The sequence below is a fragment of the Salmo trutta genome, chromosome 9 (genome assembly GCF_901001165.1).
Source record: "Salmo trutta chromosome 9, fSalTru1.1, whole genome shotgun sequence".
In the NCBI taxonomy this organism is placed as follows: domain Eukaryota; kingdom Metazoa; phylum Chordata; class Actinopteri; order Salmoniformes; family Salmonidae; genus Salmo; species Salmo trutta.
In genome coordinates, this window is record NC_042965.1 from 37702290 (window position 1) to 37714483 (window position 12194).

General features: G+C 44.7%; 1 protein-coding gene across 1 annotated transcript in view; it reads right to left on the minus strand.

The window, feature by feature from the left end:
- Nucleotides 1–12194, minus strand: part of LOC115200502 (nitric oxide synthase, brain-like) — a 74488-nt gene that overhangs the window by 39346 nt on the left and 22948 nt on the right. Inside the window, 3 exon segments of the mRNA XM_029763620.1 lie at nt 912–1086; nt 2557–2696; nt 7939–8080. Coding sequence (XP_029619480.1) covers nt 912–1086; nt 2557–2696; nt 7939–8080 — 457 coding nt within the window.

Below are 12194 nucleotides of genomic sequence, written 5' to 3' on the forward strand. Positions count from 1 at the left end.
TCATGCATCCTTGTGCTTTATTACAAATGCCAAGTCAACTCACCCACCATTGCACATTGTACCAAATGGTAGGTTGGACCTCACTTTATATGCGTAAAACTCCCTCTTGACCTCACTTTATATCCTTTTGGGTAAACTCCCTCTTTACCTCTGTAGTCTGGTCTCCTTCACCACCAGCAGTTACCATACCTGGTCTGCTAGGTGGTTGCTACTTAAAGTCCCCAGGACATTCACAGTATTAGGAAAGACTGCCTTCTCTTCTTGTGCACCAGAGGCATGGAATAGTCTACAACATGCTTCACCTAGATATGTTAGTGCCACTGAATGAATTTAAAATATTGATGGGAGACTGTTACAGAGGAGCGTAAATGCTTTTTTTAGGCTGGACCATGTTGTTGTATTGTATTGTTGTATGTTTTAATTCTGTAATATATTGATTGTTGCTGCCTTCTTGGCCAGGTCTCCCTTGAAAAAGAGACTCTGGGCCTCAATGGGCTTTTCCTGGTTAAATTTTAAAAAAATAGTGTGTGTTTTTTAAAGTATAAAGGCACAAAAAGATATAAAAAGCCCCACCAGATTATGGCAAAGCATATGATAGATTCTAGTAAATATCACAGTAAAGATTATAGTAAAGCGTATGATAGACTCAAGTAAATATCATAATAAAATATTATGGTAAAACAACCACTCACAACTATAGTGTGAATTCCCCTTACAAACCCCACACATAACACAGATAACATCATTGTATACCTCATGGTCCCATTAGAATATGTCCAAATAGTGCATTTAACCATTGCAGCTGTCACAGAGGTCCCTGATGCCGATCTCGGTGCCCATGTAACAGCCACGAAGGGGTGCTTATAAATGTTTAGAAATGCTTAGAAATGCTTTATAAGTGATCATAAAACCTCCAGGATGTTGTAGCGAGAGCTGTCACAGAAGTCCCTGACGCCGATCTCGGTGCCCATGTACCAGCCACTGAAGGGACAAGCAGTGAATTCCAGCCCCCCCACCTCTAGCAGCATGCTAGATACAGCAGGCAGACTGTACCACTTCAGATTCAGGTCCTTGAACCAATCATACCTGCAAGCACAGGGGAACAAAGACATTGATTCAAATTATTAGCATTCAAGGTATGGAGGAAAGATGGAGAATGTGACTTATAGCTTGACTTGTTGATTCAAATTAATAAACTAGCATTCAAGGTTTGTAGAGATGGTTAAGAGGATATATCATACATAGCTTGAACTGTAGCTGACTGCTGCTGTTTACATTCTGAATCAATGTAAAAGCCCACATTCTTATCTTGGTGAAAAGCCACTGGAAGAGACTAGTGACAAGCTTATATTCTGATATTGACATTTGTATAGTACGTCATGGAAAGAAAATACCGTTTGTAGGTACAAAGAAATTAAGAATTTCTCCAAGAGATGTTAGATGTTAAAATTCTACTGTGGTGACATATCTGCCCACTGTGATGACATATCTGTCCACTGTGAAGACATATCTGTCCACTGTGAGGACATATCTGTCCACTGTGATGACATATCTGTCCACTGTGAGGACATATCTGCCCACTGTGAGGACATATCTGCCCACTGTGATGACATATCTGCCCACTGTGATGAAATATCTGCCCACTGTGATTACAAATCTGCCCACTGTGAGGACATATCTGCCCACTGTGAGGACATATCTGCCCACTGTGAGGACATATCTGTCCACTGTGATGACATATCTGCCCACTGTGATGAAATATCTGCCCACTGTGAGGACATATCTGCCCACTGTGATTACATATCTGCCCACTGTGAGGACATATCTGCCCACTGTGAGGACATATCTGTCCACTGTGAGGACATATCTGTCCACTGTGATGACATATCTGCCCACTGTGATGACATATCTGCCCACTGTGATGACATATCTGCCCACTGTGATGACATGGTGTGAATTGTTTACACTATAGAGGAATAGACAGCCAAGAAGAACAGGAGCGTTAGACAAAATGAACATTATCCCATTATCCCATTATCACAGCACAAACACTTGCAAGCGATTCAGAGGCCCCGAAATGACTGGCCCTACATCCAAAAAAGGCTCTGCGTGGCCCCTGGGGGCCGGCTACCTATCTGTTTGGCCGCAGTAGCATAGAGCCATCATAGCTTCATGTAATGATGAGACGCAGGTGGTGACAGTAGCAGGAGCCAAACTGGCAGCAGAGAAGAGCTGAGGCTAACTGAACTGATGCGGGGGGGTTGGGAGGGACGCGGGGGTTGAGAAGAGAGCCAGGTGGATGGTTCTCGGGACTTGGTTGGCAGAGGATGTCATGTGCCCGTGGATGAAACTCCCTCTGTGCCTAAAGTGTGGGGTGTGACTGTATCTGTGTGAAAACATGGCCCGTACATTGCTTCAGTCTAAGTGGTTTGCTAGTGTGGCAGTTGGAACACTCCCCAACTCAGCCTCTGTTAGTGTGTGTTGTCTCACTTACTTGGGGTGTGTGTTTTGTGTGTGTGTGTGTGCGCGCACATGTGTGTGTGTTGTCTCACTCACTTGGGGTGTGTGATCTGCACCTCTAGAATGAGGTCTTGAGGTATCTCAAACAGCTCTGGGTCGTTTCCGTTGGATTGCAGCAGGAGAGGCAGCACGTCGAAACGGCCCTTGGGAGGCTTCCAGCCCTGCTGGATGCAGATCTAGAGACCCAAGCCAACACATTTCATCACATTTTAACATGGATTCACTCAAGTAGACTCATAAATCCTGTTTAGTGGTTTCCACTCCAGAATGTGTTTTAGTCAGAGTTTTAGCCTTGCTCAGAGGCATGCTATATAAACACATTGAACACTTCCAGGTTTTGTTATCTACTTCGACTTGTCTCCGTGCTGTTGTGCTGTTTGTTGTGCTGTTTGTTGTGCTGTTTGTTGTGCTGTTTGTTGCTGTTTGTTGTGCTGTTTGTTGCTGTTTGTTGTGCTTTTTGTTGCTGTTTGTTGTGCTTTTTGTTGTGTTGTTTGTTGTGCTGTTTGTTTTGCTATTTGTAGGGCTGTCTGTTGTACTGTTTTGTTGTGCTGTTTTGTTGTTGCTGTTTTGTTGTTGCTGTTTGTTGTGCTGTTTGTTGTTATGTTTGTTGTGCTGTTTGTTGTGCTGTTTGTTGTGCTGTTTGTTGTTATGTTTGTTGTGCTGTTTGTTATGCTGTTTTGTTGTGCTGTTTTTTGTTATGTTTGTTGTGCTGTTTGTTACCATTTGTTGTGTTGTTTATTATGCTGTTTTGTTGTGCTGTTTTTTGTTATGTTTGTTGTGCTGTTTGTTACCATTTGTTGTGCTGTTTATTATGCTGTTTTGTTGTGCTGTTTTTTGTTATGTTTGTTGTGCTGTTTGTTACCATTTGTTGTGCTGTTTGTCGCTACTTGGCTATCTGCCACACCTGTCGTTTTTTATTTAATACATTGACCAACGACTTTGTTTGTTCTTTCCTCGCTCTACTTTTTTCAATCCACTTTTTCACCCTGGAAGCTTGATCTGGACATGGTTCTACAGGACCTTGACCAGCCAAAAAAGCTAAGTAGTAACATTAACACTATGCCATCTAATTGCAGTTGCTGTTCTCATAATCTACAGGAGAACTATCACCTTCTGGTGAGGATAGTCGTGTTGCAAGCACAGCTTCAGGTGCAATCATTAGGCAAGGGCAATTTAAGTTTAGAAAAGGAAGAAACAGCGTCTGTGCCACCAGTAAGTACATAGAGTAGTATAAATCCTCCCCGCACAGTCCCCGCAGCCAGACAATTTTCTCAAGGCTTCTGGATAGAAATGCTGTCGCCATGCTCAACCGGTGTCGCTCATCCAGCCAACAGAAACTTTCAACCGGTTCTCCCCATTAAGCAACGAGTCTGAGTCAAAGGCCGAGCCTTCTCGGGTCTCTCCTTCACCCATTACCGGGTCTGAGCCACCATTAGCTCTGACAAATTGAAAACCCTAGTCATTCACGACTCCACTACCCCAATACAATGTTTACCAGGGGGAAGGGCTACTGACGTAAAGGCTAATCTGAAGATGGTGCTGGCTAAGGCTAAAACTGGTGAGTGTAGATAGTATATGGATATTGTTATCCACGTCGGTACCAACGATGTTAGGATGAAACAGTCAGAGGTCACCAAGCGCAACATAGCTTCAGTGTGTAAATCAGCTAGAAATATCTGTCGGCATCGACTAATTGTCTCTGGGCCCCTCCCAGTTAAGGGGAATGATGAGCTCTATAGCAGTCTCACAACTCAATCGCTGGTTGAAAACTGTTTTCTGCGCCTCCCAAAATAGTGTGGCTCAGTTGGTAGAGCGTGGTGTTTGCAACGCCAGGGTTGTGGGTTCAATTCCCACGGGGACCAGTATGAAAAAAAAAAAAATTTATGAAATGTATGCATTCACTACTGTAAGTCGCTCTGGAAAAGAGCGTCTGCTAAATGACTAAAATGTAAATGTATAGAATTTGTAGATAATTGGCCCTCTATCTGGGACTCACCCACAAACAGGGCCAAGCCTGGCCTGCTGAGGAGTGATGGACTCCATCCTAGCTGGAAGGGTGCTCTCATCTTATCTATGAACATAGACAAGTCTCTAACTCCTCTAGCTCCACAATGAGATCGGGTGCAGGCCAGGCAGCAGGCTGTTAGCCAGCATGCCAGCTTAGTGGAGTCTGCCACTAGCACAGTCAGTGTAGTCAGCTCAGCTATCCCCATTGAGAACGTGTCTGTGCCTCGATCTAGGTTGAGCAAAACAAAACATGGCGTTGTTTATCTTAGCAATCTCACTGGTATAAAGACCTCCTCCATTCCCGTCATTATTGAAAGAGATTGTGATATCTCACATATCAAAATAGGACTACTTAATGTTAGAGCCCTCACTTCCAAGGCAGTTATAGTCAATGAACTAATCACTGATCATAATCTTGCTGTGATTGGCCTGACTTAACCATGGCTCAATCCTGATGAATTTACTGTGTTAAATGAGGCCTCTTATCCTGGTTACACTAGTGACCATAACCCTGTGCATCCCGCAAAGGCAGAGATGTTGCTAACATTTATGACAGCAAATTTCAATTTACAAAAACTAAAATGACTGTGTTTTCGTCTTTTGAGCTTCTAGTCATGGAATCTATGCAGCCTACTCAATCACATTTTATAGCTACTGTTTACAGGCCTCCTGGGCCGTATACAGTGTTCCTCACTGAGTTCCCGGGATTCCTAACGCACCTTGTAGTCAAGGCAGATAATATTCACATTTTTGGTGACTTTAATATTCACATGAAAAAGTCCACAGTCCCACTCCAAAAGGCTTTCGGAGCCATCATCTACTCAGTGGGTTTTGTCCAACATATCTCCGGACCTACTCATTGCCACAGTCATACCCTGGATCTAGTTTTGTCCAACGGAATAAATATTGTGGATCTAAAAAAAAAAATCCTCATAATCCTGGACTATCGGACCACCATCTTATTACATTTGCAATCGCAACAAATAATCTGCTCAGACCCCAACCAAGGATCATCAAAAGCCATGCTATAAATTATCAGACAACCCAAAGATTCCTAGATGCCCTTCAAGACTCCCTCCACCTACCTAAGGACGTTGGAGTACAAAATCGGTTAACCACCTAACTGAGGATCTACATTTTCTCCCTGGTATAGAGAAAATATCTGAACCCTGAAGCAAGCTTCCAGAAAATTGGAATGGAAATTACCTTTTAATGGCATCAGACCGAGGCTCTGCATCTGTCCTCGTGCTCCTAGACCTTAGTGCTGCTTTTGTCACCATCAATTAACACATTATTTTGCAGAGATTAGAAACCCTAATTGGTCTACAAGGACAAGTTCTTGCCTGGTTTAGATCTTATCTGTCAGAAAGATATCAATTTGTCTCTCTGGATGGTTTTTCCTCTGACAAATCAATTGTAAGTTTCGTCGTTCCTCAAGGTTCCGTTTTAGGATGACTATTGTTTTCACTATATATCCTACCTCTTGGTGATGTCATTTGGAAACACAATGTCAACTTTCACTGCTATGTGGATGACACACAGCTGTACATTTCGATGAAACATGGTGAAGCCACAACATTGCCTAGCCTGGAAGCCTGTGTTTCAGACATAAGGAAGTGGATGGCGGCAAATGTTTACTTTTAAACTCGGACAAAACAAAGATACTAGTTCTAGGTCCCAAGAAACAAATAGATCTTCTGTTGGATCTGACAATTAATCTTGATGGTTGTACAGTCATCTCAAATAAAACTGTGAAGGACCTCGCCGTTACTCTGGACCCTGATCTCTCTTTTGACGAATATTTCAAGGACAGCTTTTTTTCATCTTCGTAACATTGCAAAAATCAGAAACGTTTTGTCCAAATTGATACAGAAAAACAAATCCATGCTTTTGTCACTTCTAGATTAGACTACTGCAATGCTCTACCCTCTGGCTACCCAGATAAAGCATTAAATAAACTTCAGTTAGTGCTAAACACAGCTGCTAGAATCCTGACTAGAACCAAAAAAAATTATCATATTACTCCAGTGCTAGCCTCTCTACATTGGCTTCCTGTTAAGGCTAGGGCTGATTTCTGCTAACCTACAGGTTTTACTGCTAACCTACAAAGCATTACATGGGCTTGCCCCTCCCTATCTCTCTGATTTGGTCCTGCCGTACATACCTGCACGTACGCTACGGTCACAAGATGAAGACCTCCAGCTGGAGGCAGGGCTTTCTTCAATAGAGCTCAATTTTTATGGAATGGTCTGCCTATCCATGTGAGAGACGTAGACTCGGTCTCGACTTTAAGTCATTACTGAAGACTCATCTCTTCAGTAGGTCCTATGGTTGAGTGTAGTCTAGCCCAGGGGTGTGCAGTCAGCCCCTTATTACAGGGGCTGAGTCACTGGCTTACTGGTGCTCTTCCATGCCGTCCCTAGGAGGGGTGCGTCACTTGAGTGGGTTGAATCACATACGTGCTCTTCCTGTCCAGTTTTGCGCCCCCTCGGGCTTGTGTGGTGGAGGAGATCTTCGTAGGCTATACTCAGCCTTGTCTCAGGGTCGTAAGTTGGTGGTCTGTTGATATCCCTCTAGTGTTGTCGGGGCTGTGCTTTGGCAAAGTGGGTAGGGTCATATCCTGCCTGGTTGGACCTGTCCGGGGGTATCGTCGACCCACCCGTCTCAGTCTCCAGTATCTATACTGCAATAGTCTATGTGCCGGGGGGCTAGGGTCAGTCTGTTATATCTGATGTAATTCTCCTGTCTTACCTGGTGACCCTGACCTGTTCACCGGACATGCTACCTTGTCCCGGACCTACTGTTTCTGACTCTCTCTCTCTCTCTCTCTCTCTCTCTCTCTCTGTCTCTCTCCCTTTCTCTCTACCGCACCTGCTGTCTCGACCTCTGAATGATCGGCTATGAAAAGCCAACTGACATTTACTCCTGAGGTGCTGTTCTGTTGCTCCCTCTACAACCACTGATTATTGTTTCACCCTGCTGGTCATCTATGAACGTTTGAACATCTTGAAGAACAATCTGGCCTTAAATGGCCATGTACTCTTATGATCTCCACCCGGCACAGCCCGAAGAGGACTGGCCACCCCTCAGAGCCTGGTTCCTCTCTAGGCTTCTTCCTAGGTTCTGGCCTTTCAATGGAGTATTTCCTAGCCACCATGCTTCTACACCTGCATTTCTTGCTGTTTGGGGTTTTAGGCTGGGTTTCTGTACAGCACTTTGTGACATCAGCTGATGTAAGAAGGGCTTTATAAATACATTTGATTGATTGATTAATACTGTAAGTGGCTCAGTAGGTTGAAGCTGACAAGACAAAGTTTGTGGTTTTATATCCTATGAGGGATACATATTCCATGCTCTTACGAACCATAATTCACTTTGAATAACAGTGACCACAATGTCATATAACTGTACCTCAGTGAATTCCACGTTTGCTGGGTCTCCCAGAATCTGACCGTCAGGTTGCTTGTAACCGGCATAGCGAATCAGCTGTGTGTTCCACACCCGGAAGTCATGCTTGCCATCTGTCCTCTGAGGAAATATGGTAATGGCAGATCTGGAAAAAAATTGATATGACCAGGTGTGAAAGTAGATTTAATTTCTTCCCTGCTCCTTGGGCCTGAACATAGAATTACATATAGTAGAGGTGTGGACTCGAGTCACATGACTTGGACTCGAGTCAGACTCGATTTAAAAATATGATGACTTTCAACTCGACTTTGACTTTAACACCAATGACTCGTGACCTGACTTGATACCCTCCCCAAGCCCAAATATGAAAAATTATGCTATTAAAAAAAGTGTGCAGAGCATCAACTCTTCATTTAACGGATTACAGTTTGAATCAGACAGCAGCCAATCAAAATGTGCCAACTGAGAAAAAGTTGTGCAGTGCAGAGGAACGTCGGCGGGTGAATTCAGATGGAGCGCTTGGAAAGATGATACCCAAAATTACTATTTTTGGATATAAAGACGAAGCTGTATCAACAAAAAATGGATTGCAACTTGCAAAACATGCGGGAAGAAAATTACAGACGGAGGCGCAACAATTTCCAACTTTGTTCGACATTTGAAGCTGCACAAAGAACGTTAAGTCGTGGCTAATATAGCCGACAGCTGTATATTTTATTACTTTACTAGTGTATCATGTAGGCTAACGTAATGTTAAATCAATGAGCCTCCACACAGTCAGTCAGTGCGGGAACGTGATCATTTCACCCAAGATTGAGCTACAACTGGCTAGGCAGTTGGTAGTCTAAATCCTGCCTGATGTTCCTAAAACAAGGTTGGGCGATTGTGTACAAGCTTAAAACGCCCGATTGCGCCCCATAGCGATCCTCGATAGTCGATCACTATTTGGGGGGGGGGGTCTTTCTCATGGCTACACATGTATTTCCATGGAAATATAACGTTTATTTGGAAAGTAATACATCTATTTTTAAAAGCATTCATGATTTGCATAAATGTAATATACTAACTAATACTCTTGTTAAACATATGAAATGGTATTACATTTGGTGAAGAGCACATTATGACTTGTTTAGGACTCGAAACTCAAAGTTAAAGACTTGAGACTTGACCTGATACTTGCCTGTCTTGACTTGGGACTTGAGTGCTAATGTTCGTCGACTGTAAAATAATTCCCGCGTCCATACTGTGCACCCGTAATTTGAAGAATGGAAAGAGACATTGCCAGCAAAACCTTAAGAAGTGTAATGAATGACATCCGGTGATTGTCCTTCATTGGGCCTACATCTCATTAGGCCTAACCCGAATTGTGTCCACTGTCCGCGCTCGTCTCGGTCTCCACCACTCGTCTCTGCCTTCGCAAAATTTCACTGTTCTTGTCAAGCCACCCCTCATTTTTGGAGCGCATTGCACACGTTTTCAAGTCCATTTGCTCCATTTTCATTAGGGTGACATGCGTAATGATAGATAATAGTGTAGTAGCCTACAGTAGTAATTATTGTGATAGGTTCATGTTGAACCAGTACGTCATAACCCCACTATTTATTATTTTTTATTTTATTTTATTGAACCTTTATTTAACTAGGCAAGTCAGTTAAGAACAAATTCTTATTTACAATGACGGCCTACCCCGGCCAAACCCGGGCGCCGCTGGGCCGCCCTATTTTGGCGATACTCTGCTTACTTTCACCCCTGGAAAAAAGCCACCCTCCCCCAGAGAGAGAGAGAGAGAGAGATTTGAATGACGGGAGCATAAAGACTGTATCTATGGCGATGCAACAAATGAAAGTCTACTCACATACTATCTAAAGGTTTAGCACAGTTTAACCCAGGAGGCTGTGGGATAAGGAAGGCTGGAACTAAAGCTTGGTTACTTTTAGTCCGTCCCTGCTGAACCACTGAACCCATCCTGTTGGGTTACACTAAAGCCATGACAGGGCAAACGTGTTGATTCTACTAATCTGTCTGTAAATCTCTGACGCCCAGTGGAACAGTGAGAGGAGAGCAGCTGGTATGATCTGGGGCAGTGGGTTAGATACAGCATCTGGGCACCAGTCTCTCTACTACGCTCTGTTTACAGACCAGAAACTGGTGGTTATGTGTGGCTCAGTTGGTAAGAGAATGGTGCTGGTAATGATAAGTTCCATTGTCAATACAAGCCCCCCAAATGTTAAGGGAATAGACAATATTTTTGGAGTCTGAATCAGAAGCAGTCTGCAGATCAGTAAAGGATGTAGCCAACTCCATACTCATTTGATGTCATGCTATACAAAAACCTGACAGAGGACATGGCTAAATCACAAACTGATCTGCTATCAGGCTTCTGCTACATGCTGACAGTGGCTGAATATTTTTTATTTATGATATCAAGGACTATCAGCTGTCTTTGGGAATGTGAGGTGAGGCGAGGTGACTTTAACTCAGCGCAGGGATGAGTCAGACTGATACAGTTTGCCATTAATTAATTCGAGAGTAAAGACGTGGTTTGATTAGGCAGAGCTGTATTGGACTGATAAAGGACTGAGTCTAGCTGTGAGAAACGTCTAGCAGACTAGAGAGATGCAGTTGAAGAGACACAGACAGACAAGGAACAGAGAGAAAGAGTGGGCTAGTGAGAGATCTAGAAGAGATGGAGAGATGGAAAGAGGGAGAGAGGGAAAGAGGGAGAGATGAAGAGAGGGAGAGATGAAGAGAGGGAGAGATGGAGAGTGAAGAAGGGAGAGATGGAGAGTGAAGAAGGGAGAGATGGAGAGGGAGAGATGGAGAGGAAGAGATGGAGAGAGGGAGAGATGGAGAGTGAAGAAGGGAGAGATGGAGAGGGAGAGATGGAGAGGAAGAGATGGAGAGAGGGAGAGATGGAGAGGAAGAGATGGAGAGATGGAGAGAGGGAGAGATGGAGAGAGGGAGAGATGGAGAGGAAGAGATGGAGAGAGGGAGAGATGGAGAGTGAAGAAGGGAGAGAGGGAGAGATGGAGAGGAAGAGATGGAGAGAGGGAGAGATGGAGAGGAAGAGATGGAGAGAGGGAGAGATGGAGAGTGAAGAAGGGAGAGATGGAGAGGGAGAGATGGAGAGGAAGAGATGGAGAGAGGGAGAGATGGAGAGGAAGAGATGGAGAGAGGGAGAGATGGAGAGAGGGAGAGATGGAGAGTGAAGAAGGGAGAGATGGAGAGTGAAGAAGGGAGAGATGGAGAGGGAGAGATGGAGAGGAAGAGATGGAGAGAGGGAGAGATGGAGAGATGGAGAGGAAGAGATGGGGAGAGGGAGAGATGGAGAGAGGGAGAGATGGAGAGTGAAGAAGGGAGAGATGGAGAGTGAAGAAGGGAGAGAGGGAGAGATGGAGAGAGGGAGAGATGGAGAGGAAGAGATGGAGAGGGGGAGAGATGGAGAGTGAAGAAGGGAGAGATGGAGAGTGAAGAAGGGAGAGATGGAGAGGGAGAGATGGAGAGGAAGAGATGGAGAGAGGGAGAGATGGAGAGGAAGAGATGGAGAGAGGGAGAGATGGAGAGAGGGAGAGATGGAGAGTGAAGAAGGGAGAGATGGAGAGTGAAGAAGGGAGAGATGGAGAGGGAGAGATGGAGAGGAAGAGATGGAGAGAGGGAGAGATGGAGAGTGAAGAAGGGAGAGATGGAGAGGAAGAGATGGAGAGAGGGAGAGATGGAGAGTGAAGAAGGGAGAGATGGAGAGGGAGAGATGGAGAGGAAGAGATGGAGAGAGGGAGAGATGGAGAGGAAGAGAGGGAGAGATGGAGAGTGAAGAAGGGAGAGATGGAGAGTGAAGAAGGGAGAGATGGAGAGGGAGAGATGGAGAGGAAGAGATGGAGAGAGGAAGAGATGGAGAGGAAGAGATGGAGAGAGGGAGAGATGGAGAGAGGGAGAGATGGAGAGTGAAGAAGGGAGAGATGGAGAGTGAAGAAGGGAGAGAGGGAGAGGGAGAGATGGAGAGGAAGAGATGGAGAGAGGGAGAGATGGAGAGGAAGAGATGGAGAGAGGGAGAGATGGAGAGGAAGAGATGGAGAGAGGGAGAGAGGGAGAGATGGAGAGTGAAGAAGGGAGAGAGGGAGAGGAAGAGATGGAGAGAGGGAGAGATGGAGAGTGAAGAAGGGAGAGATGGAGAGTGAAGAAGGGAGAGATGGAGAGGGAGAGATGGAGAGGAAGAGATGGAGAGAGGAAGAGATGGAGAGTGAAGAAGGGAGAGATGGAGA